Genomic DNA, 26,242 nt, shown 5'->3' with positions numbered 1-26,242 from the left:
AAACTGTACAAGTAGTCTTTTTTTATTTCTGGACCTTTGCACAAAAAGGATCGAATGCAGTTATCATTCGACCGGAGAAGTTTTGATACTTCTTGGTACTGAGTTATTTTGGTTGATACCTTAAAGGTATTGAGTACTGATACCCAGCCCTGGGAAGCACAGGTGTTACCAGCGATACTAATTAAGGTCTGGTTCCATTTAGTGCAACGAACAAAATGATCTGCTTCTGTATCTTTATTCGGATGGAGGACCAGATGAAGACATAGTTTAAAAAAGAAGACACATTTCTGACATAATATTCATTGTTTCCCAAATAATAGCAAACAATTTGCTGTAGAAGAAATATCTGTTTGCGTCACACAGTTTGTTTTTCCCTGAATAAGATATTCTGATTCGGGTGCATCACAGCTGTCCAGGGAGGCAACAGTCACGACAGCAGCACCCTGACTCTCTCCAAACTTTAATCAGTATCACTGGTGACACTTGGGTTTCTCCTACTGTTTCATGTCCAAGTTGCTGCTGTGAAAAAGGTCTCAAATTTAATGCATTTTGTTCCTAATTCGACAGTGTTGTGTTGATCTGCTTCTGGAGACGAACTTCACACAGTCGTGTCTTTAAAGCTGAAAAAGATGGACACCAGTAGTAAATAGATGTATCAGTGTGTTGGACTGGAAATGGACTTAACGTCGATGAAATACCTTCCACAACGGTTTACTGGTTTATTGACTGAGCATCTTTATGCTCTCTCCTGCCATCACAGCAATATCAGCTCACTGAATGCAGCTGTTCATATCCATTTAGTTTCTTACTCCAGCACCCACACACACACACACACACACACACACACAGTCCTGTACATGCTCCTCGACAGCACCACAAACACTCCATTGATTCCCAGAATTCCCAGCGTTATTCTGAGGAGTGTCTGCATCTGTCCGGGCTCAGTCGACAGTCACCTGTTGTCTAACAGCTGGTAATCTGCCCTCTGCTGCTTTTTACATGAACCCAAGTTAACGCTCCTCCTTTGTTTTCCTCGTTTTTACGACAGATGTACACTACTTTTTAATGTTCATAAGGAATAGAGATTATTTTTGTGAATTTGTTTATTTCAGAGTATAAGAAATATTTTGAATGAAAATGTTTAAAGCCAATTTTGTAAACTGGTAAATACGTATATATAAAATGGAAAGTTTTATGAACATACTCTTTTTTTTTTTAACAAAACAAGAAATAAACCACAAGTAGAATGGTATATCTTGTTTTGTGTGTCATTGTGTGTGTATTTTATCTTAGAAATGGTGTTTAAAGTCTGCAGTGTCAAAACAATAGAGATTAATCTGAGGTTTAGGATTAATCTTTATCCACAGATGTGAACTAACCAACATTTCTTAAACAGTGTGATTGATTTTTGAGTTTAATTCAAATTTTGACAAAGCACAACAAAATAATGAGAAAACCAGAGGCGGTCAGTCAGTGCAGATACCCGCCAGGTGGTGAAGCACCCACTGCAATGTCACCTCAGCTGCCAGACGCAACCAGCAGAGATTTGCAAAGTCACATAAGTATGTTGTCCCGAGCTGAAACAGGATTTCAAACTGAGGCAGTTGTTGATCACTTGCAGCCCCTGGTACACTCACAGTTGTTTGTCTCCATCAACCAGTCAAGTTACAGTTTACATCCACGTCTGTCCAGACTCATGTAGGGTATGAAGCAAAGACTTTAATTTAATATGGAACTTATCACTATATTGACCTGTAAATGTGAGGGAATTTAATAAAAGGTATTAAATGATTTTTTTGGTAAAATGGACAGTCTCACTATATTAATGTGGGATTCCAGTGAGAAACATGCCGTCCTCACTTGAGAGACTGTTTTTACCGAGGACTGATAGAGAGATGAACATTATTGATGTCACAGTGACGTTGACCTTTGACCTCTTGGATGTAAAACGTCATCATCTCCAGAGATACAGACACCACCAGACACTTTTAGTGGATCATAAGTGATGATTAAGAGGAAATAAATAAGTTATTTTAACATCTTAAAAAACATTTGAAAAAATATGGCCATTCTTAGAAACTACACTTAAACCATTACATTTAATTTGCATTGGTGATTTTGCATTGTTCGTATTTTAGCCTTAGCATATCTCTTTGGTGTGGTTTTCATATAAGCCTTTGCAGGTTTCCATACCTCACACGTACTTTTATATTTCCTGTGTGTGTTTGTAGTTTATGCGTGTGAAATGAATAAACCTCAACCCTACAGAAATGACAATTACAATGTTATTTATTTGTAACTAACCTCTCCTCTAATGTGTTTCAATGCAAATCAAAGAGGAGACATGAACATAAAACACTTTGAAGTGCAGAAAACTAACAGTCTGGATTTCTTGAGCTGGTGCAGATTAAAAATTCAGCTTCTGCTGCCACCTAGAGGCCAACATGTGCAGCTGCTCAGGTGGAAATTTTTTGTGATGCAGCAGTCCAGCAACAAGGTCACAGGTACATCTCTGCATCGCCATTATTACACTAAGAGATTTTGTTTTATCATTGATATCATTAGCATTTGTTACCAGTTTCTCCACAATGATTAAGCAGGATAGTTTGTCACTAATGCCGTCCCACTTTTCATCTTTGAACATCTTGTAGCAGAAATTTGATCTCTTTAGCCAAAAACAATATTCCAGCCTCTGAATATGAGATATAAAGCAGGAAATAAACAGACATCTTTTAAAATCAGTATGCATTTTATTAAATTAAAAACATCTGTTGAATCTTAACAAAATGTAAAATGAAGGAAAAAATAAACTTCACCCAAATTAATGTACCATTACTTTCTATTTCTCTTTAGTGTTCACAGTATCATTAGAGCGGCTGCCTAATGTTTTCTGTTCTCACGTCTCTCCTTGAGTCGATTTCCTGCGTCATAAAAATCAAACCTCTTTAATGAATACAGGATGTACAAACGCTTCCAGGAAATCATCAAGGAAATAAAGGGTCCTAAGTTCATACAACAAAACTCATCTCAGTTGACAAAATGTTGCCCAGACAGCTGTTGAAGACTGATGTGTGGATGAAATGAAACAGTAACAAAAACAGACATGTTTATGCCCCTCATACAAAGAATATACAAAGGACAGCAAAGATCCCAATTCAGTTCAGGAGGGACAAAGAGGGAAGATGTCTCTGTATCTTAAGACTCCAAAGCGATTACATACTGTATATACAAACAAATCAGCTTGAAAAATTGAAGGGTTGGCACAGTCAGTGTTGAATATGGTGGTGACCACGTTTATGGACAGAGATGCATGTTTGGACAGCATATTAGTTTTATGTACAAATACAAATTAAAGAAGAGGGAGATGAATTCTCACTTCTCCCCCTCTCTGTCTAACAAAAACAAATCTTATCTGACGTTGATGATGTTACAGGCAGGAAAGGCCAGTCTCAGTGCAAATGCTCCAGCTTGCGTAGCCGTAAGGGGTTGGGAAGAGCTTGCTGGTTGCGTACGGAGGAGGGCTCCTCCTCCGCCGTGCGGAATAGCACCCGACCCCGGTGATTGAAGAGGTAAAAGGATGGGTGGTTCCTCAGTGTATCAAATGTTCTGAGAAAATAAAAGGAAAAGGTCATGGAAGAACTGGCACAGCACGAGTATCATCCTGCTGTCAAAGGGACAAATGGACAGTTGGATCACACAGGACTAGGGGTGCAACTAACCATTATTTTCATTATCAATTAACCTGACAATTATTTGTTTAGTCTGTAAAATGTCAAACCGTGAAAAATGCTCAGCAGAATTTCACATAGCCCAAAGTGACGTCTTCTTTTGTCCAACCAACAGTCCAAAACCCCAAGACTCTTCATTTACTGTCATAAATGACAAAGTGAAGTATAAAATCCTCACATTTAAGAAGCCTGGACCAACTAATGTTTGACATTTTTGCTCGAATAATGACTGAAACACTTAATCCACTATCAAAAAGTTGGAAAGTAATTTCCTTTCGATCGATTAATTGATAGAACGACTTAACGTTGCAGCTCTACACAGACCTGACTCTTCCGACAATGGCAGATGACATGTCTCTGCACACTAATACACTGTATCTCCTTCCTGTAAAGTCTATTTCAGAGCAATGAGCAAAGGAACTAAACTAATTAAAAAAAAAAACAAAAAAAAAAAAAACTGACACACAACAAGTCAAACACCTGCTGCTATAATTATCTTGTGGTTACTGGTGTGAAAACATACACGAGGCACTACTTCATGTTCTCTTAATGGGAAATCAGGCCGTGTAAAGCCAATAAGCAAGGAGATCTGTAGCATAAAACAATTCAAGGTTTGGACATAAATAAGCCTTTTTTTTTTTTAGGTGTCCACTGTTTGATGCACCAGCTGAATATACACAAAAAAATCATAACATAAACAGCCTATTAACTAAAAATCGCACTGCCATGATCATTTTGTAATCACCTGTGTAGCAAAGCGTGCATGAATCACTGACTTTTAACACATGTCCTCTAAGTGGAAAATGCGATGCAGTTTGTGGCATACAATTAGGCCTGTCACAATAATTAGATAATTGACTGATTACATTATCTTCTGATATTTGTGTAACTGTAGTGGATGGAAACACAACATTTTATTTTGCCTATTTCCTGTAAAAAAATAAAATAAAATAAAATAAAATTTGCACCACTTGGTTGTGGATGGCAAGGATGTGGCCTGTTTTGGCCACAGTAGGTTGTTTGATATTTGGTGCATATCATTCTCAGTAATTTCTTTGGCTTCAAGTTATTATTTATGTCAAATCTGGCCTGTGCAATTTGTATTTACAAAGCCTAAAAGACAAACAGAGAGGTGTTAGGTTTATACTATAATAATGGCATAAAATGACAATTAAATCATCAACAGCAGTTATGAGTATGACAATTAAATCAAGTCGAGTTTGAAGGCAAATCAAATTTCATGACAACCTTACTAACAGTCATTCACAGTTCAGGCACTTGCATGAATATAAATAATAAAGCACTGTTTTTGGCAGAACATTAGGTCAGTATTGCAGATTATCCAGTGCCGAATCTTTCTGTTGATTAATTTGTTGTAAAATTTGATAATCAAAAAAATATTGTTTTTCCCGGTTTCATCCTTTTCCATGTGCAAATTTACCACTTTCCTTTGTTTTGTATCATTGTAAATCGAACGTCTTTGTCATTTTAAGTTAGCAACTTGAACTATGGGAACTGTGATGCTTTTCAATGTTTCCTGATATCTTACACAATTAACGGTTCACTGAAAAAAGAAATAACTTCTCCTTTTTTGCTAGTCAAATTTCTGCATTTTGACAAGGCAATCCCCTTGTTCTAGTGGTAAGAGGATGGACATATCCAAGACAACACATCATGTAGTGATGGTGCTACTAATCTCTTACTATAAATACCATAAAACAGCCTCAAGGCGCCAATATAATCAGTTTACTTAGGTTGTAATGATTTAGCATGGGATGCATTTAAAAAAAAACTGTTGTCTGTGGTTTTGGCAGATGATGAAATCTGAAACCAGGAAGTTAAGCCATGTGGTTTTTACTCAAAGGAAAAAGTGCATGTGCAACCTTTGTAGGTGCCTTGTTGTTTTCCTGTCATTTGTTGTTTTTTTCAGTGCACTCATCATTTTACCCAAACTGTTTTAAGTGTCTGATATTTACATTAGGTTTAATACACTGACAGAAGATGTACAAAAACAACTTGAACAATGTAAAGTTGCCTTCATAACATATAATAACATAACAGCAGCTCAGGGGAGTTTAGTGTGTCTGTGGGAATTGATTCACAGTGACGTTACTATAAATGAGGTCGAGGTGGTGAGCCTGCTTCCCCTGTGGCAGAAGACACAAACAACCACATTACCAGGGGAGTAAGGTGATGTAGGGTAACTCAACATACTTGTTTTTCAGCTCTGAGGAGGCGTCCATGTCTTTGAACTCTCCAGCAATGTGGACAATACCATAACAGGTCATCACAAACGATAATAGGGTCTGTAATACAATCTGCAGAAAAAATTCAAAAAAGATAATGATAAAAATTACATGGACAACTCTTAGTCGCTTGTTGTGACTGAAAGGCGGTTATTAAAATTGATCGTATTAGGATGAAAATCACTCACATCAATTGGTAGTGTCTCGTTTTCCTTCTCTGTGAGTCTCATGTATGACCGATCTGATGGGAGAAAAATCGCATTTTAGACAGCAATTCAAATGAACACTATTACACTGTAGTAAAGGCAGCTAAGACGGATCGATCTGAAAGGGGCCGCATTCAAAATGTAATAATAAGCTTATCACACGAAATGTTTTTTTAATACTGATGGTGATATTTTAATACCAACCACAAATGAAGACTTGAGTGTTTCGCCCCTGCGAATGAGTCTGAACGGGGCTAATAAGCTATGCTAGCTAGCTAGCTGCTTGGACCGAAAGGCCCAACCTGCTGTTTTCTCACGCTGCCCGGTGACAAATGACCCCCTCTGAAATAAACACAGACACCGAGAGCTGCGTTTTCACTCCCTGCGCCGAAACTTACGCTGTGCCGCTGAGAAAGCTGCATGAGCTAAGGCAAAAAGTCCGACACCGACAACACCTTTCCAGAACGACGAGGCCATCTTGAACCAGGGAGATGAGCAACTGTGTGCAGTGTCGTAAAACACTGTCGTAAAGCGCCGCAACCGTGACAGGGTCAAAAAGAAGCAAGAGGAAGAAGAAAAAGAAAAATACATTACCAACAAGATGAAATCATAGAGGATACTACTACTACTACTACTACTACTACTAATGATAATAATGGATAATAATCGTTGAGAACATATGTATTTATGATTTGATTTAAATAGATTTAAATATTTTTAAATACTTTAAATAGGAAATAAATGTAGGTTCAATAAAGAAAAAACCGTGTGAAATAATTTAATAAGCTTTAAGTTTTCATTCTATAAAGATTACCATTAATGTATTATTTGTTGTGATTCTATATTATGCATACCAAAGCCTTCTTAAATAAAAATGTTTATTTTGAGTGTTAAAAGAAAATAAAATTACATTTAATTGTACACCTTGAGGTGTTTTCAGTGTCACTTTATTTGTGGTTTTTATTTGTACTAATTTGTAATTATGTTTGAAAAGCATTCTTTAACAATTTTTTGCATAAAAAAACAAACAAAAAAAAACAAATGGCAATAATAAAAATTTAAAAGCCCTGATGTAGCGAGGGCTCTTACTTTGAAGGGATCAGCTAACATCCGCTGTAGCCGCTGCCCTTTCCTGTTAGCTAACACAGAGCTTTCATGTCACACCACATTTAGCCTTCTGTCTCTCTGATATATTTACTGAGCCTATATTTATATTTCGATTTAAAAGAAAAACGCAATCATGGCAGAGGCCATTTCAAAGAAATTGAAAGCTGAATTAGAAAAATATACACAGATGCAAAAAGGTAGGTGCTAACTAGCGTTAGCCTTGCATGGTTTCTTATACCGTGCCATGTTGTGCCAAGCTAACTGACCATATTAGGACAGCTGGGCTCCTTCGCTATTTCGTGTACTTTTAAATTGTTATTTATGGTTGCAACAATACTGACATTACATCATGAAAAATGGATTGATACCTTCTCTCACTAATATCCGTCTGTTCTGTAGATGTTAGCAAGAGTATGTCAGCCAGACAGAAGCTGGAGACGCAGCTGACAGAGAACAACATTGTCAAAGAGGTAAGAAACAGCTCACTTTCATTTTTAAAAAGCAACTTCTCTCTTCTGGTGTCAGTTTTGTCAGCCCATTAAAGAGTATTAAGTATGTGATCTTTCTTTTCTTCCAGGAGCTGGATCTGCTGGACAGCACAAACACAGTTTATAAGCTTATTGGCCCAGTATTAGTGAAGCAAGACCTGGATGAGGCCAAAGCCACAGTCACGAAGAGGCTGGAGTATATCAATGGAGAAATGTGAGTCCCTAAACCTGTGACCCTGTTTGTAGTCTTAGGGGTCATGCTAAGAAAACTACAGTGTACTGGGATCCAGTTTGAGGAGAGCAGTAATATATAAATAAGTCTGTATTTCCATATATCCATAAGTTAAGTGTGGATCATTACAGACCCTGCGTATTAACATGTATTTATTGTGGTAATGTTGGAGGAGAAATGCACTCAACAACAATTTATCAATCTTTGAATGTTACATTTAATATATTTAATGAGACTGAATGAATGAGACACACCTGCTCCAAACTACTTAAGACATTGTGTCCCAGTTCAAGGGCCGAGTCTTCTGAAGTTCACATTTCTGGACTGAATACATCTTTACAAGCCGACAAGCTGGGCATTTTGAAGGTTTCTCCAAATGTGGCCCTTCAGCCCTTACATTGAGCTGTTTACTGTATGTTGTCATGGTATCATGGTATATCCAAATGGCATGTTCACTTTGGCATGGCACATGTACATGCCTCGTTAACAGATGTCAACAAACAACCTTTTTCATGGCAGTCATATTAATATGAAACAGGGTAAACTTGGGTGGTACAGTGTTTACATGAGTGCTGCATATAATGTGGTGTTTTGAAGGTTTGAAAAGTTGGATTTTGGACAAAGTGTTTGAAGCTGTTGAAATTGCAGTTGCATTACCCTATATAGTTCACTTTTTTAGATAAATAAAATAAAATAAGTTGGATATTGGCTCAGCCAGGCTGCACAGGAGGCCAACAGGGTTGCAACTAATTATTAATAATAATTTCTCTGACGATAATTTTCCCAGTTAATCAATTGACTTTTGACAATTGACTGCTCTAGATGCAAAGTCTACTTAAAGACAGGTGACACGTGTTGAAAGTTGAGATAGCTCAATAACTTCTTATTAAATGTGATAAAGGTGTGAAATAATCATTTCATTTCATCATGTAATTTACCACAGCTTTAATGCACTGGAAAAGCTTGAAAATGTTCTGTGAAAATCCTTGAAAAGTGCTTGAATTTGACTTTGGCAAAGGTGGAGGAACGCTGAGTGCAGCAGAGCCTTTCCGATGAGCCAGCATGAATAATAGCAGCACCCTGACTCTGTTTGACCTGAATGAAACAAAACTTTAATTCGTATCATCAGTAACACCTGTGCTTACACTATTTCATGTCAAAATGGCTGCTGTGAAAAAATGTCTATTGTTTTTCATTAAGTCATCAATCCTTCCCTAAAATATCACACAGAAACCTATAATGTTATGTCTTAATATCTTTGCCTTTAATTTGTATATAATAATGCCTTCCACCCTGACTTAAAAAAAATTCTATACATATCCACACACACACATATATATATTATATCTTCATCCCTGTGAGTGTGTTTTTCTTGTTGTTTAAAAGAGCATCTAGAAAATCCTATCAGGTGATGAGATTGTATATTTAGGTGACTGATAGGATGACCTCACTGACCAAGTGTGACTAGTTTGTTCTGAAAATCTTGTCACCTGACTATTTACAAATCGTATCTCAATGTGGATATCAGTATGTAGCTTAAGTGTGTTATTATCATGCTCACATGTAGAGGGCAGTAAGCAGTTTGTTAGAAAATGATCTACAACATTCCTCACTCTGTCCTTGATTAAAGGAGCAGCCATGTTGTTTTATGCCACAGCAGGAGACGATGGGGAAAGTCTGAGAAGAACCTCAGTGTGCTGCAACTTTATATAGCGCATAAAGTCAAATGTTATTAGCCCAAATAGCATTATTAGCATCATGATATGAAGTGGAAAAATCCCTCCATCATCTCTGTATGAAGACGGTCAGTGTACATAAATGTGGTCAAAAATCAATCTTTTGTTTATTTTCTTTATCTTTTTACAGTCAAAGGTATGAAACGCTCCTGAAAGACATGGAGAAGAAATCCGAGCAGCATCGAGAAGTCTTGTCCAGTTTACAGCAGGAGTTTCAAAGAGCTCAGGGCCTGACTGTTGGCAAAGTCTGACCACGGGATCCAGCTGCATGCTTACACACACACACACACACACACACACACACACAGATGAAAAGTAGATAGATGAAAGTAGCTGGGTTTAATCATAATATAATGTAAACCTACAACATAAGCCTGAGTAAATTCTGCTTGTATCTTGTCATTCATTTGCAGCGTTATTACTGTGACTTTTCTCTTGTTACTAATAAACATGTTTTTCATGAACCGTCAGACCTTTTTCTTCAGTTTAAGCAGTTTTTTTTCCCTTTCACTGATCAATCACACAAAACAGGTTTGTGCAGTACGTCTGTGTGTGTTCATGCTAGTTTCCAGTGGTGGAAAGTAACTAACAACATTTACTTAAAGGAGAAATATATACCCTACTGTTAAAAAAATAGTACTGCAATCTAAATCGTGAATTGGAGCAGTATATTAAATAGCTTGTAGCTAAATAAACTGTTTTAAAACCCTCTTGGGGAAAAATGCACAGAGTATGCACTGTCATAAAGCTAAAAAACAGGGTTGTTTTTCTGACACCATGAGAAGTTGACATTTCAGAGATAGGTGGTTCTCTCAGGGCAGCAGTGCCGCAAACATGGGATGATGAAATTAGCTCAGCCTCAAACTTCTGGAGCAGTAACGCATTTCCCATACATCCTGGAAAACATGTCAGGTGGTTTGTAGGACATATGACAAAACAGCCGGCATGTTTTCCAGTCAATGAAAATTAATAAAAATGTGAAATGTCCTTGAAAATCTTGTGTTTCCCTGGAAAATTATTGAAGCATTCTCCTTTTTTCCTATGTAGGTATGTACAGCTCAGTTTAAATGTATCAGTCAGCAAAAATGTAAACTATTTGTCAGCCTACATGTTGTTTATTAGAGTTGAGGCAGCAATGGTTAACAAGATTCATACAAAAAAAGGAATTTGGGTAATGAATGAATAGTAAACATAATGAAGCACTTTGCAAGCATAGAACACAAAGATGTTTACAAACAAACAAACAAACAAACAAGAATATTATTTAAAATACATTTATAATACCAACTTTAAGTTTAAATCAGAGTTTAGCAGAGAGGAACATAGTGGTATCCCTATCTTAGACGGGAAGTACTGGATTCCTTTTTACTTCTTTTATTGTGAAAATGTCACCGTAACACGCAGCCAAAAGGTGAACGTACAAATAAAGGGATAAACAATAAACTAATAAAAATTCAGATAATTGAAGAGATAATAAAAAAGACAACATTATATAACATATATACATTTCCAGAACTTATAACAGTCTCAGTAGGGGAGTCACAGAAGGCACAGTTTAAATTTACGTCATAACAAAAAAGGATCTAACAGAGTAACAGTGATGGATAATTTTAAACGAGACTTCATTTGCCTTATTGACCGTGAAGATTTTGTGTGGGAGAGAAGTCGTGGAAAACTGTCTCTAGAAAAGTTACCCTGAGTATGAATGCAGTAGCAGCATTAATCCAAAAATATCATATATAATAGTAAAACACTGACAGGGACCATTTTACTTTTAATACTTAAAGTACATTTTGCTGATAATATTTACTTTTACTTTGGTCAGATTTTGAATGCAGGACATTTACTTGTAGTGTAGTATTTTCACAGTTTGTTTTACTGAAGTTTTTTTTTCCCTTCTTTTTCTTTTTAACATTTGCTGTAATTGCAGGGGCAGGCTGGTGACCACCGGAGCAGATGTTGTCCAGTCACCGACCCGCCCCACACCTTCACAGCAGAGACAAAAAGCACAGCAGTGCAGCATTGTTCACATTAATGAATGTGCTTTCCCCTGTGGTCTTACCACCAGCTGAGGATTTAGAAAACATGAATAATCAAAAACAAAGTCTTCTGAGCTCTTAGGAACAAAAACCTGCTTAATAGCAACTGTGAACTCAGAGGAAACGGCTGAGATATCTAGAATGACTTTACATTTACAGCTGGAAGTTGCCTGCATATTAAAACAGCTTTGACTGGAAATGCCTCTAAAACAAATTGTCTCAAAACATCCAGTTACTGAAAGCAAAAAACAGACTCATCTGGCCTCTGTAGAGCCTGTTAGTCTTTATTTAGATCAGGGCTGCCCAAACTGGGGCGCCCGGACCAAAGTTGGCCCACCATAATGTTTGATTCGGCCCACCAGATGTTTCTAGCTTTAATTAAGAATGAATAAATAAATTCTTATTTAAGCTGTTTTATTTTTGTCTGTCGTCTCCTTTGTCTCTCTCATCTTTCCAGTCTACCTTCACCTGTCTTGTTCAATAGAGGCAAAAGCCCCTAAAATAATATTACAAACTCTTTAAATAGGATCCTTTATTATTAATTATTTTTCATAATCTGAGCAGATAGATATAATATGCAGGCAACTTCCAGCTGTAAACTGTGCAAGTCATTTTGAATTAAGTTTAAAACAGTGTTTTAGGTTAGAACTAGTTATGGGTCTTTTAATGTTTACTTATTTTTTCTGGTAAATAAAGTTATTATTAATGCTAGTTTATTAACTGGCCCCTAAAATGTGAAAATAAAAGATTTACATGTAAAAAAGAATAATAAAGAATAAAATAATACAACAGAATGATAAAGAAATAAAATAAAGAAATAAAAGAGAATAAAATATACTAATTATTTGTGTGCTGTTGTTCTGGTGGTTCATTTTTTATGAAAAGTGGGTTTATGCATCCATGTGGAGAAATTACTTTTTAAAATTTCAGGAAACAAGAAATTGTGAGCTGAACTCTGGCTGCACCATAAAAACAATGATGAAATATTTTGCTGACAATCAGTGCATCATAGTGACTTTTTGGTGCTGAGCGGGGGGAAGTAATGAATGACCATGATCTAAACCTCTTTTCATAGATTAAACCTCATTCAACAGAGTTTTCCCCACAGTTTTAAATGTAGTTACCCACATCCATCTTTTTAGACATGTTTTCTTATCATTCCAGTCTACTGACCTACATTTTCTGTTCTTTCAGATGATCTGTGCTGCAGACTGTCGTCACTAACACGGAATCGAACGGCTCACTCCAGAATCTTTCGGGCCTCTTGACTCTTTCAGCAGCCGTCACAGGTAGGATATTTTTAATACAGTGAAACACAAGGTTATGAGACGTTTCTGAAAATAATTAATATTATTGTGGTTGGCATTATTTCAAACCCTTATGTGCATTCTGTGTATAGTCTGTCCTTATTTCTTAATTTTGTTAAGTTTATTATATAAATGTTCAGCTCTAGTTTAATTTTTAAATGCATATTTATTTAAAACACTGGTTAAAGTTAATGGTTTCATCGCCTTTTCATTTGGGACAATAAAGTAAAATATAATGCCTCCATTACTTGTCACAAATGTTAACCACTTTTGACAGATTATTCCAAAAATGTGTGTGTGTGTGTGTGTGTGTACATACATACATACATGCAGTACTGTGCAAAGGTTTTAAGCAGGTGTGAAGAAATGCTACAAAAGTAAAAATGCTTTCAAAATATAAAATGTAATGGTTTATTTTGTTTTATCAATTTACAAAATGCAAAGTGAGCACTGAGGACACCATTAATCCTGACCAAATCCCCAACTCCATTTGCAGAAATGCAGCCCCAGACTTGCAAAGAACCTCCACCATGCTTCACTGTTGCCTGCAGACACTCTTTATTGTACCGCTCTCCAGCCCTTCAGCGAGCAAATGGCTTTCTGCTACAGTCAAATATTTCAACTTTTGACTTATCAGTCCACAGCACCTGCTGCCATTTTTCTGCACCCCAGTTCCTCTGTTTTCATGCATAGTTGAGTCACTTGGCCTTGTTTTCATGTACGGCTTTTTGGCTGCAATTCTTCCATGAAGACCACTTCTGGCCAGACTTCTCTGGACAGTAAATGGATGTACCTGCGTCCCACTGGTTTCTGCTAGTTCTGAGCTGATGGCACTGCTGGACATCTTTCGATTTGGCAGCGAAGTAAGCATAATGTGTCTTTCATCTGCTACACTAAGTTTCCTTGGCCGACCTCTGCATCTACAATCCTCAACGTTGCCTGTTTCTTTGTGCTTCTTCAAAAGAGCTTGAACAGCACATCTTGAAACCTTGCTGATGCCGTATAACTACCTTGTGTCTTGTTGCTGTGCTCCGTGTTGTCATGGTGTCTGACCTGTGACATCAAACCGTCTTCCACAACCTCACCTTGGTAGCAGAGTTTGTCTGTTCCTCACCCAGTTTTAAACCTCCTACACAGCTGTTTCTGTTTCAGTTAATGTTTCAACCTACATATGAAATTGCTGATCATTAGCACCTGTTTGGTATAATTGGTTAATCAAACACCTCACTATGATCCTACAAAATCCCTGACTGTGCAAGTATACCTACAAGAATTGATGCTGTTTTGAAGGAAAAGGGTGGTCAAACCTGTTGGCTGTTCAGTCTGTTCACTCACTTTGCAATTTGTAAACTGATTAAAAATAAACAATTAAATTTTATATTTTTAAAAGCATTCTTACTTTATTTTTATTTCTAAAATGATCTGAAAACTTAAAAGACTGTAGCTAACTCACCCAACTCTGCAAACTTTATTCGTACCTTGAAGTTCAGTCCGCACTGTCCTCTGTCAAGGAGTTCGGTTAATGTCCAACCGTGGCTGCATAAAATGGCGGACCTTGCAGTGAGTGACAGGCACCTCACCTTTGACAGAGAACATGTGACTCTACTCACTTTGCAGAGTAAATTCAACAATAAAATGTTTTTTGCGTGGTTGTACTAAAGTAGATTAGCAGGGATTACATAAATACATATTGGGGAAAAAAGTCAAATTTCTTGTATTTTAAACAAATGCGGATTAAGTCCAGGACTGCAATTTTTAAAAAATATATAGATAAATCATAAATATAGATAATATCATAGATTTGATAGTGTTACATTTACATCCTCCCATAATCATTTTTTCAGTGCAAAATGTGTGAGCTGTTGGACACTATATTAAACTGGTCCATACACTGTGCTGTAAACCACAGCATGAAAAATATATACAAAGCAATAGCACATTTGCCTACAGGCTAACAACATTCAGCTTTTACATGGTTTGTGTATCCAGTCAAGTCTGAGAATGACATGTTTTGAATACATTTAACAGACTGGAATATAATATAAAACTAGATATATACAAAACAAATTCTGTACAGTAGACCCCTCTCATGGCAGCCATATTGATATGAAATAATAAACACAGGTGTTACCAATGATACTAATTAAGGTCTGTTCAGTTTAATAAGAAAAAATACAATTTAAGTCATCCCAAACAGAAATATTGTGCCAGAGATTGCTCCATAATTACAGTAACATAGAACAAGATATAAAAGGAACAATAGAATAATAGAAAACAAAGGAGTATCAGATATATTATTTCATGTTAAAATGCAAGCTTACACATAAATGTTTCTATAACCTGTACCTGACACCACGCGCATGCGCAACAACAACACTGCTACACAAAAGCTGTTGTCGTGCACGAGCCTGTCACCTCCGGCGCGTGGGCAAACCCATTAACACCCTGAGGTGCTTTTATAATGTTCACACTGCAGCTGTAAAGCCGTCCGACACGTGGCCAGCTGGACGACTACACGACCGACACATGTCATAAAATATGCGCTAAAATAAACTTTGAAGTTTAGTTAAATTCTAACTATAGTCATTTATGCAGCGTATTGATTAATTATATGTGATTTATTCGCATGTAATTGCAGCTTCTACAATCTAAAAACTGATAAACTGAAGAAAAACTTTTCATAACTCCAGAAAGTTTGTGTGTTTCGCACAATAAAAACATCACATCCTACTAAAGGATCCTTACGTGGCCTGAAGTCGTCAGATTGTTTGTTCATGAGGCCAAACGGTGATTTATCACTTGGTGTATTGAGCTCGCGTCGATGTGATAAAAACCAACAGAAACAACAGCTGATCGAAGTGTCGATCAGGGTGGAGGGTTTCTGAGGTTTCCTAAAACTGTCAACATTCTTTGCAATTTAAGTTTAAGGTCTGGGGAGTTTTTTTTTTTTTTTGTGAAAAGTAAACAGACTGGAGACCTTTAAGTAGATGCATCCGCATTGGACTAATCCTCATCCTTATCTGTTTGACACTGAATAATAAATTCTGCCAGTGGACCCGTTTAATCTTCATTTAGACAGAATCCCCCTCAAATGAAACCCTAATCTGATTCCAGCTTTAATTGATTTACTTAGTCCCGCGGGCTTTTCTCCAGGAGGTTTAAGCTTTAAAGCCACAAAAGAGCATCCTGTCCAGAGATCAGCCCAGCGGGACTAACACCTGCTTTGATAAATAAAAGAGGGTTTAAAAAAAAAAATAAAAGGCTCTGAAGGAATCCGTGTATCCATCAACTATAGGACCAAAAGATAATGAATTTCATTTATTCACATTTAATATGTACAAACGTACAATGTGTCAAGACAAGAATAATACATGATTCTTTAAGTTGATAACTCGCAGAGTCTTTGCTCTCCTTCAGCGTCTGAATAATTTCACTGTATAGTCTTTAAAAAATTCAATCCCCAAGAGGCTATTAGAACCACAAAAAACTATTTTCTGAGTTGACTGTACCTGCATTCCCTTTCATTTCCAGTGGAAGTGATGGTCTGCGAAATAGGCTACTTAACCCAGGATGAAAAGCAGTTATGAGACCTTCGAGTACGCATTGATATGTTGATAAACGGGAGCCAGTTGCTTTTAGTGCAGTTTTTCAAATGTAGAAAAGCTCGCCACAGTGGCCATTAACACGCTGTCCGCACTCTGCAGCACCCAGACTGTTTCATCCAATATGCAAACCACCTCTGAGACTAATCTGGAAACTCCGACCAAACTCAGTGTAAAATAAATGCAACTCTAGACTTGGGTCTGTATCTGTGCATTCTTCATTTTGTTTTATATTGTGTGTTTTGTTGGCAGAATTATAAACTAACTACATTTAGACTAAATCACAATTTAGAAAGATCAATGACAATAGAGCCCGACAGATATATCAGCCAGACAATATTATCGGGCCGATATTGGCCTATACCAGCTATCTATAACAGTTCTATTTCTGTTTTTTTTAACTATTATTATTATTTATTTATTTATAATTATTAAAAATGCCAATGAAATGTGACTATTGCACTGCCCTGATGTCGTTTTGGATTTTATATACACAAATCATCGAATATCAGTGTTTTTAATGATATGAGATTTTTTTTTACTCCCTAATATTAGCATCTGCATTGACATCCCAAAAATCCAGTATCAGTCGGGCTACAAATCGCAACTAAAGTAACCCAAGTTCATCACAAATTGTTTCGGCCTCCCCAGTCATGAGAGACAGCTGTCTCTGCTCTTTTTGTGGCTCTTCCAACACAAACAGTGTAACTCTGCACCTGGATGATTTGAGTAGGTGGTAAAAAAACAGCTCAACACTTGGTGGTGGTCAAAAGGGACCAAACCTTAACAAGATACAACTGTTTGTTTTAAAATATGTATGTAACATGATGGAAACCTTTTACAAGTGACAAAATATTACATGATAAACAGTTTTGATTGCATGTTTTATTGATTTATAGCCTACTTAATATATTAGATATTAAATATGCACTGTAAAAAATAAGCTAAGTTTCAATTTTAAAAAGTTGGTGGCGTCCAGGTTGCCTTAAAATAAAAAAAAAGTGGTTCAAAACAAATTTATAGTCAAATAAACTTGATATTAATTTAGTTGCAGTTGAGAAAACATGCTCGATGAGCGTAAGATATTAAGTTGAACTAACAATTGTTCAGTTACAATTAAAGACATTTGAAAAAGGCTTTTTTTTTTTTTTTTTTTTTTTTACATTTTCTTAGTTTGAAAGAGTCAGTTCACAACTCAGAGATGCAGCTGCTCCTGTTGGAGCTACTTTGTTAAAAAGGTGCAACTGTGAATTCAATACTTCAACATTATTCACAACATTCTCCATGATTCAAAGCAAGTTTTCATCTCATGTGTTTTTTTCAAATTGTAAAAAGATGGGTCTCAGCAGTTTCAACTCTCAAACAATGCATGCACTTGAAAAACGAGAAAAACATTAACTGGTTCCATTAAATTCCCCTGTGATGTATTTTCTTTTCTTTTCTTTTTTTTTTTTTTTTTACAGTGTATAGATTATATTGGGAGTTCTGTCTGACACACTTGGACCAAAGTATCTTTTGTAGATTGGATGTTGCCACACCTGAAGCACTCTGGATGCTGGACAGTCTGTGAATTGTTTGCTTTTCTACATTTAAAAACTGCACTCAGGATCACAAAAAGGAACCGGCTCCCAATCATCAACATATCTAAAGACAATAACTGTCATAACTGCTGCCCAGCCCGGATAAAGTACGTGCTAACTGTCGTGTGGATGTCCCCTCTTTTCTTTAAAAGCGCGGTTGTGAAGACCAGTCAAGTACAAGCAATTCACACAGCAAACAGGCCACTCTGGATCTGGAATGATCAGGAAAGTGTAGCGTCTTTTATTGTGAACAAGGGCAGAGATCTCAACAAACACAACCATACAATATCGTGTCTCAAATATATACACCTCAGAGCAAAGATAGCAAAAATAGAATCTCGATCCTGATCAAACAGTCAAAAGTCAAAGCAGATTTACGCGCGCGTTTTTACGCACGTTCCAACTTGGATAGGCAACTCATGCATAAAAAAATTCCAACAATCTGCGGACACTGCCGCCTAAAAACAGCAGATATTTACAGCTAAACTGCAAAAAAAGAAAGAAAATCATAACGTGCTTGCAAATTCATGAGAGCCGTCAAGCACAAAAGCCACATGGAAGTGGAGAATTGCGAGTTTTCACGGAAAATATCTTCACTGTACAAAAGAACACAGGCTGTACAATAACATACATATTTACAGTCTGTCAGCAGCATTTATAGAACAAATCTAAAATAAACTCTGTGTCAAAGTGTCTTGTCACTGAGGCCAAGGTCTCCACACGGGATCAGTGATGTGCGTGGAGGCTGCGGTGGAGGAGAGCAGCTCCCGGGTGTCACAGTGCAGGCCAGGCATCACCTGAGTGTGGTACGGATGAGACATCCCGTGCTGGTGGTGGAGGTGGTGGGGCAGATGTTGAGGGGACAGAGCAGCAGAGTCACCGGTAGGAGAAGGGATCAGTGCCCTGTGGATGTGCCCGGGGGAGGAGGGGTGCGTCTGGACCGCACCCTCGCCGGTGTCCCCTTGCTCCGGGCTGTTACTGGTGATGAAGTGGCTGACCCTCAGCAGACACGACCGCATGCCGTCGTGGTAGTTGTGCTGGCGGGCGCAGGTCGCTCTCTGCTCCCGGGACAGGACCCTCTTCACGGTCCGGTGACCCTTCTCCATCCCCGTCTCGGTCTTCAAGAACTGGACCACGCTCTCCAGGATCTCCGCCTTCTCCACCTTTGGATTCTTCAGTTTCTAAACGAAGAAATAACAATACAAACCAGTCAATAAAAGTATAGAAAAAATCTGATATTATACATCAATAGATAAACATCTTGGCCAGGAGTCACTATCAAAATAAAAGCCTGACGCACGGCATTACCTCATTGTGGGTATTCTCCAGCATCAGGAGTCGTAATGTCTCCAGACTGTGGTTGATCCGCTCCCGTCTGCGCTTCTCCATCACAGGTTTAGACACCTTGAGAACGAAAATCAAAACATTACAATGAGAACCCCGAACAACATTTTAGACGATCTTTCCTCCAGAAAAACGTGCAAATGCAGCAGCCTGTATCTTACCCTTCTCATGGTCCTTGGTCGAGGAGACTCTGGTGAAGAGGATAAAGCCCTCATGGTCGAAAAGTCAACTCGTGTCTGTTTGTTGTTCCTGTGAATCTAAAAATCAAAATGGCACGTCTGTGTCCTCACTTCAATTAATGTGCCAGCAGGTTGCCCCGCCCCCGCGGGACACGCCTCCCATTCATTCAGCAGCACGCGGCCTTGACACTGAGGAAATGTGAATTTATCTAAATCCAGCCCTCTTGTTTCCATCAAGCATATCCTGGTATGACTCCCTGTATTCTCGTCTTTTATATTGTTTCAACTGATATCATTTGTAGGATAGACTTGGCCAAAATTGAAAAGTTTTTTAACAGAACTGAAGGCGGAGCTGAGTCTGCCATGCGATCAGAAACGGTTTCATCAGTGGTGGAAAAACATTCTAATCATTTCTTTAAGTAAAAGTATCAATAGGTCTACCATAGTGTGAAAATTCAAGTCCTGCAACTAAAAGTTTTCTTTCTGCACCAAATATTCACTGTCAATGTTACACATGCAATCATGTGTATGTTGCTTTTAATTATGCACTATAATTACTTTACATATTGTTATAGTGCATCATATTCTGTAAGATAAACAGATATTTGTAGTACTGCATGTCCTGTAAAAAGAATGTAGTCCTGTCACTAAAAAGGCAAACTTTTCATGAGCTCAGAAAAACGGTATCGTTTTCATCTTTGCGGCAAAGTATTTTCCAGCTAATTCAGGAGGTTTTTAAATGAAGAAGTAGTAGAATTTTCTCCTTCAGTCTCTCGCAAACATTTTGTTTCACTGGATAAAAAAGTCTGTGAAAAACTGTAATATGTAACATAAATAACTTAAACTGTGAGACAAATTATGTAAAAGGTAATTACCTCTCAGATGTAGTGGAGAATTATAGTAAAGCTGTATAAAATGTAATGTAAAAAGAATAATTTACTTAAAGAGTTAGTGTCCAGGCTGCCTTAAAATGTTAAGTTGACTGAATTTGAAAAAAGACACATTGAGGTCATCTTGGAATGATTTAAAACAAATACGTGTATGTTTGATAAAAAGAAATTAAGTTGAACCAACTCTACAGTCACACTGAACATCACAAACAAATTTGATTTCCCTTTACATTTTCTCAGATTGAAGAGTCAGGTCTTCATTTCACACAAAGAATGTCCAGCTGCAGCTGCTCCTGTTGGACCTACTTTGTTCCTGCATTAGGACAAAGACAATAATTGAATCAGCTTCCAGTGAATTTATTGTATTATAATAACATTTAATACTAATCTTCATCATTTTTCAGTGTTTTCATGATCATGAAACCATGACTTGTCTTAAAGTGTATTTTCACACAGCACATTTCCATCATATATGTTTTCTTTAAAGTATAAAAGGGAGACTTTTAACTCTCAAAAAATAAGTCTGCTAATATACTCATCAAGTCATTTCAATTTAAGAAAACTTCACATTAGAGGCACTAAAGTTCTGAAATGTTTTGGAAATAAATACTATAATGGGTTTAATTAACTTCAAACAATAAAACTTTTATATTTATATAAAGTTATTGAGAAAAGATTAGTTGATTTCACTAAATTCCTGTATGTTTTTACAGTGTGGAAATACTCAGTATAGTCTAAATACAAGTACCTTGAATACAAGTTCAGTTCTGGAGTAAATGCACTTATTAACTGTCCACACTTTATGTGATGCAGCAGAGAGGAAGACCTCATGAACAGGAGTGAAACAAGGTCTGTAATCTTACATAGTTTTATTTCTTGACTAATTTTACATTTTGGGGTTCCTGTAGAAAATATAAAAGACTACAAAAAGATGGTCAAAATATATGTTTTTAAATCACCGCCACAGGTAAGTAGCCTGAGGAAGTCTAAAAGTAAAAATTCACTTTTTTTTTTTTTTTTTTTTTCCAACCCAACCCCCCAGACAAGACCTCGCCTCGTGTTGTGGAGCCAAATTGCCCAATTCACACCTGACTGCTGGTGTCGTGTTTATCTTCAGTGGGCGGGGTTTCACTCCGGCACACGATCTGTGCTGGAACATCTACAAGTTATTAAATATTCTTAATTATTCCACCATAATTTAAGATGAGATGCATCATTTCAAAGGCTGGGTGAGTTTTTTTTTTTTTTTTTTTTTGGGGGGGGGGGTAGCTTTCTCTGCACTGCATTTATGCTCCCTGATCCCCATAATAGGCTCAAGTGTGGAGATAACACCGGGATGATCCGATCACAGGGATCACGTAGATTAAGTGGCTTTTCAGAGGCGATGATACTTCCGTTTTAAATCAAAGAGAGGCCGATTAGTGGAGGCTCACAGATCACCGCCGGTAACCAAGGAAACTTAAGTAACCAAGGAAACTCAGTTCATAGGACATCCTACAATTTACATCCTAAGTCTTCTTGTATGTCGATTTAGTTTGAGGAAAAAATACGAAATTCTTTTTGAAATTTAAATCTGAAGACTTTCTTGTCATGTTTACATCGCTAAAGTAAAAAAAAAAAAAAATACAAAAAGTACAAGTGTACATAAAGAATTGTGGTTTTGTTTGAAATAAAGGCACATATCTGGAAATATAACTCAAAATAGATTTGCGTTGAATGCTGTTTAAAAATACAACATTTTCTCTCTTTCTGTCTCTCTGTCTGTGTTAAAGTGTGTGTAGGGTTTAAGCCACGTGGCTCCGCCCTATAAATAAGTGCTATAATGTGCTCGCCTGAGCCTGTGATGGAAACTAATTAGTGAAAATTGTGCTCTTTGGTGGCAGACAAATGGACCGTGGGGTTTCTAATATCGTGACCGCTCGGGTGTATCGGTCACACGGACAAAAGAGTGCTGGGAGCATGTAGAGGGAGGTCAACATGTGGTTTGATTTTCTTTCTTTTTTTTTTTTTTTTAAGGGACCTTGTGTGAAGTCCAAACATGAGGCATCAGGCTGACCTGCAGCAGCGCACACTTAACACTGAGGTGTAATCATCATCCTCACACTTCATCATCACATCAGCACACAAACGTGACCTGCTCCCTTTTGTCACAGACATCTAGTTTGTTTATCAAACAAATGGTAGAACTGTTTTATTTTATTTTATTTTATTTTACTTGATTTTATTTCATTTAATCTTATCTTATTTATGTGTTGTTGTTTTTTTTGTTTTTTTTTACAACAAATGCACGATGTCTTAGTCTCGTTTGGTCTTTTTCCTCACTTAATGCAAAGTGCTGATGTCTCACACATCATAAAAAGTCCTCTGAGCTGCTCGCTTTCTCACTTCAGTTTCTGTTCCCACGAGAAAGAAAAAAGTTTCCCAGAGTCTCACTTCACGGGTGTGTTTTTTTTCTGACAAGCGTTAAAAGTCACCATAATGCTCTATTAAGCCTAATGAAATTGATACATAATCAATAACGTATGAAAAGATACAGACTCGTTACACAAAGATGTAATATGCTTACCTGTAAAATTTTCTTACTACAAAATAAAAGCAACCGAAATGTTAATCTTAACCTTTCATGACTGCTGTAGATTGACAAACTATAAAACTACACCAGCTGGCTGCCGCTGTCTGATGATGTCATCAACCTATAGATTATTGTTAAAATACTTTTAGTATCAATTGTTGTATTAGTTATTTTAGAGAGACACCACCCCTGCCCGATCACTGAAATTTAGTTTCGATTTTTATAAATATCCCATAATAAACTTAATTGGGCCATTTTCGGTCAAGTGTCGTCACTCACACCTGTCAGCCAATCAGAGGAGGCACGAGGTCTACTTATAACCGGCCGCAGGCGACAGGAGCCTGTTTGAACTGCTGCAGCTGCCACACTGAGAACATTTGGACCAAACACTGCAACATGACCAGGAAACTACAAAATCCACCTCTGGACAATGGCAAGAGTAGAAAGAGGGTAAGAACTTTTCAATTAATTGTTTCTTCAGTTGCTCACAACTTTCTAATTAGGCACAGCTTACAGAAAGTTTTTTAAAGTGGCAGTAATGCTTAATTAATGTTAATAAATCATTTAATAGCCATGTGTTGAGCAGTTCAAAACCATTAATGGTAACTATTCTTGGGTTGCCAGGTTTATTCATGAATTATTTCTGCAAACTCTAAACATGATAACCAACAAGATTTTTTCACAACCTGGCAACCCAAAAGTTGTTTTTATCATTGATTTATTCAGTATCAGTAACCCTGAAGATCTCAGAGCCTGATCGATATATCAGTTGGCCGATATTGACCGATCACAGACATGTCAGTATCAGCATACATGTTGTCTGATATGCACCAATTTGATTTTTTTTGACAGAACATAATGCAAATTGTTTTTATTTGTTAGCTTTACATGTAGCAGTTTATGTATATTTGATTTTTTCTTAATTTTTATTTATTTGCACATTATATATGTGTGTAAATATATATAGATATATTCTCAAATACAATATAAAAACTATTTAAAAAAGTTAGAACACTGTGCAGATATAAAGTCTTATGAAGATATCCCCCCTATATAATTAACAATGGACAAACTTCAAAGTGTCAAGACAAAGTAGTGATATAAATTTGATATACTGAAGTGGATGTATACAAGTTATGACGCATTACAATGAAGTCCAGAAAGTTAAACAAATCTTTGCTCACTAAAGACTTTTTCAGATGATTGTAGAGATGCAGGTAAATTGTTCCAAAGAGACAAGTAAATAATTCAGGTTTAATCAATAGGGCTACATATAGTTTGCTCTATTTGTGTTATTCAAAATGACCTCCATTGAATATCTTTAAATATGTTTTTAATCTGTTTCCAGATTTTGAAACCAGTCGTGGAGAAGAAGAGAAGAGATCGAATAAATCAAAGTCTGGCCGAACTGAGGAGTCTGCTGTTGAATCACACGTCTGATCCAGTGAGTCATGTCAGGAAAATCACATTCAGCCTGTTGAAGGGAATCACAACCTGACAATGATGAAATATATTTTTCCCCGTTTCACTGTCATCACCCACAGAGGCTGCAGAATCCGAAGATAGAGAAAGCAGAGATTCTTAACTTGACTGTGGAATATCTTCAAAAGTTCACAGAAGGGGTGAACCGGAGCAATGGTTAGTCAACAAAAAAAGTTCATTTATGTGTAAAACGACTGCCATTTTCTGTTTTGTGCTGCAAAAATCAGTGTTTTAATCTGTTTTATCTCTCGCCCCGGGGTCTCTTCACTCGTCGCAGACTCTTCTAAGACTGATGCTCCTGCGGTTCATCACTCAGAGTCCAGCGCTCCTGCTCTGTTCACCATGGAGAGCGCAGGTTTTCAGGAGTGTGTGGCCCAGCTGACCAGCTACATGCACAGAATAACACCGGCGCAGAGGGCGAGCCTGATTGAAGGCCTGAAACGTCACACAGAGAGCCAGCAGACAAACAACACAACAAAACCAGATCTGAGGCTCCAGAGAATCACAGAGGCTAAATCACCACATGCAACATCTGGAGACGCCATTTGCACATCTGAGACCAAAGACGAGTCTCCCAAGTTGTTTTTTCCATCTCACTCCCCATTTCAGCCTCACTCCTGCTCCACACCGTGCCACGACTACCTGTCCCCCCCTCCCTCCCCCTGGCTCTCGCCCTCCTTCTCCACATACGCCACCTCTCCACCTTTCCCGTCGTTTGCCTCTCACTTCTCCTTCCCCCCCAGCCTGTCGCCTCTGTCGTCCAACACCTCCTTCTTCAGTTTCTCGCCCACCGTCCCTCTCACCACCCTGAGATCCCCTCCACACCCCGTACAGAGGCAGGGGTCACCACCAAACTGCTCCTCACCCATGTGGAGACCCTGGTTTTGATGATTTGGACCAGAGACTGACAGACTGAGAACAGCAGAGCCACCTAGTGGACACTAGCTGCAACTACCAGCTGAAAAACTTCCTGCTGGGGATGTATAGTGTACATATTATTAAATTGTCTATATTTTCTATTTCTTCTAATAAATAAAACTACTTGAACATAATGAGTCTCAGTTTTTTTTAAACTCATTAAACTCAGCATGAACAAATGGTTTCATGTTTACCCACAGACTTCGAGTTCGCTGATATTTAGGGGAGATCGGGGACGGTAGTAACACTCTTTTTTGAGCATCAGTAACTCAGTTGTTGTTTGTGCTGGATCTCTCAAACTCATATTTATCTACTGAAAGAAAAAAAAACCCTCAAACTCAAAGATTGCGTGAGTTAATGTCAAATACAAAGGCTGGGTTGCACCAACAAGAAATCATTTTTGATTAAATAATTGTTTTATTTGTTTTAAATTATATTGCACCAAACTAAATGAACTTAAATTTAAGAAAGGTTACACCTCTCTCGAACCCCAGTTTAGTTTTTACTCTAAACCTGGATTAAATTTATTTTGTTGCACCAAAATTTTAAACTCCAGCTGTCCTGTAGCAAAGCTAACTAACTTTTA

General features: G+C 37.5%; 4 protein-coding genes across 4 annotated transcripts; 2 read left to right on the top strand and 2 right to left on the bottom strand.

Moving 5' to 3' along the window:
- Positions 1-2,730: 2,730 nt before the first annotated feature.
- mmgt1 (membrane magnesium transporter 1) lies at positions 2,731-6,730 on the bottom strand. Its single transcript, XM_084718744.1, has 4 exons — positions 6,579-6,730; positions 6,163-6,215; positions 5,943-6,046; positions 2,731-3,606 (listed from the first exon to the last, which is right to left on the bottom strand). The coding sequence occupies exons 1-4, from the start codon at positions 6,655-6,657 to the stop codon at positions 3,450-3,452; spliced, it is 393 nt and encodes a 130-aa protein (XP_084574870.1). The 5' UTR covers positions 6,658-6,730; the 3' UTR covers positions 2,731-3,449.
- Positions 6,731-7,312: 582 nt separating this feature from the next.
- On the top strand, positions 7,313-10,207 carry pfdn6 (prefoldin subunit 6). Its single transcript, XM_084718354.1, has 4 exons — positions 7,313-7,484; positions 7,687-7,757; positions 7,865-7,989; positions 9,874-10,207. Exons 1-4 carry the CDS (start codon positions 7,421-7,423, stop codon positions 9,992-9,994), a joined length of 381 nt encoding a protein of 126 aa, XP_084574480.1. The 5' UTR covers positions 7,313-7,420; the 3' UTR covers positions 9,995-10,207.
- An 8,277-nt stretch (positions 10,208-18,484) lies between these two features.
- her5 (hairy-related 5) lies at positions 18,485-19,916 on the bottom strand. Its single transcript, XM_084718351.1, has 3 exons — positions 19,777-19,916; positions 19,580-19,675; positions 18,485-19,452 (listed from the first exon to the last, which is right to left on the bottom strand). Exons 1-3 carry the CDS (start codon positions 19,828-19,830, stop codon positions 18,970-18,972), a joined length of 633 nt encoding a protein of 210 aa, XP_084574477.1. The 5' UTR covers positions 19,831-19,916; the 3' UTR covers positions 18,485-18,969.
- Positions 19,917-23,149: 3,233 nt separating this feature from the next.
- her11 (hairy-related 11) lies at positions 23,150-25,790 on the top strand. The gene is given in 4 exon segments (XM_084718352.1): positions 23,150-23,706; positions 24,605-24,700; positions 24,801-24,911; positions 25,027-25,790. Coding segments are annotated over 4 exon segments (861 nt in total). The 5' UTR covers positions 23,150-23,652; the 3' UTR covers positions 25,627-25,790.
- The last annotated feature ends 452 nt before the right edge of the window (positions 25,791-26,242 follow it).

The sequence above is a fragment of the Lutjanus erythropterus genome, chromosome 5 (genome assembly GCF_056507025.1).
Source record: "Lutjanus erythropterus isolate fLutEry1 chromosome 5, fLutEry1.hap2, whole genome shotgun sequence".
NCBI lineage: Eukaryota > Metazoa > Chordata > Actinopteri > Lutjaniformes > Lutjanidae > Lutjanus > Lutjanus erythropterus.
This window is presented reverse-complemented; position numbering and strand designations above follow the sequence as displayed.

Excerpts from the sequence above, each read along its gene's own strand:
- mmgt1 (XM_084718744.1), bottom strand. The coding sequence starts at position 6,657 with ATGGCCTCGTCGTTCTGGAAAGGTGTTGTCGGTGTCGGACTTTTTGCC. Across the intron at positions 6,047-6,162 it reads ACGAGACACTACCAATTGAT|ATTGTATTACAGACCCTATT; the intron begins GTGAGTGATTTT and ends TTTTTTCTGCAG. Across the intron at positions 3,607-5,942 it reads TCCTCAGAGCTGAAAAACAA|AACATTTGATACACTGAGGA; the intron begins GTATGTTGAGTT and ends TTATTTTCTCAG.
- her5 (XM_084718351.1), bottom strand. The coding sequence starts at position 19,830 with ATGAGGGCTTTATCCTCTTCACCAGAGTCTCCTCGACCAAGGACCATG. Across the intron at positions 19,676-19,776 it reads GACCAAGGACCATGAGAAGG|GTGTCTAAACCTGTGATGGA; the intron begins GTAAGATACAGG and ends TTCGTTCTCAAG. Across the intron at positions 19,453-19,579 it reads TGGAGAATACCCACAATGAG|AAACTGAAGAATCCAAAGGT; the intron begins GTAATGCCGTGC and ends TTCTTCGTTTAG.
- pfdn6 (XM_084718354.1), top strand. The coding sequence starts at position 7,421 with ATGGCAGAGGCCATTTCAAAGAAATTGAAAGCTGAATTAGAAAAATAT. Across the intron at positions 7,758-7,864 it reads AGAACAACATTGTCAAAGAG|GAGCTGGATCTGCTGGACAG; the intron begins GTAAGAAACAGC and ends CTTTTCTTCCAG. Across the intron at positions 7,990-9,873 it reads GAGTATATCAATGGAGAAAT|TCAAAGGTATGAAACGCTCC; the intron begins GTGAGTCCCTAA and ends ATCTTTTTACAG.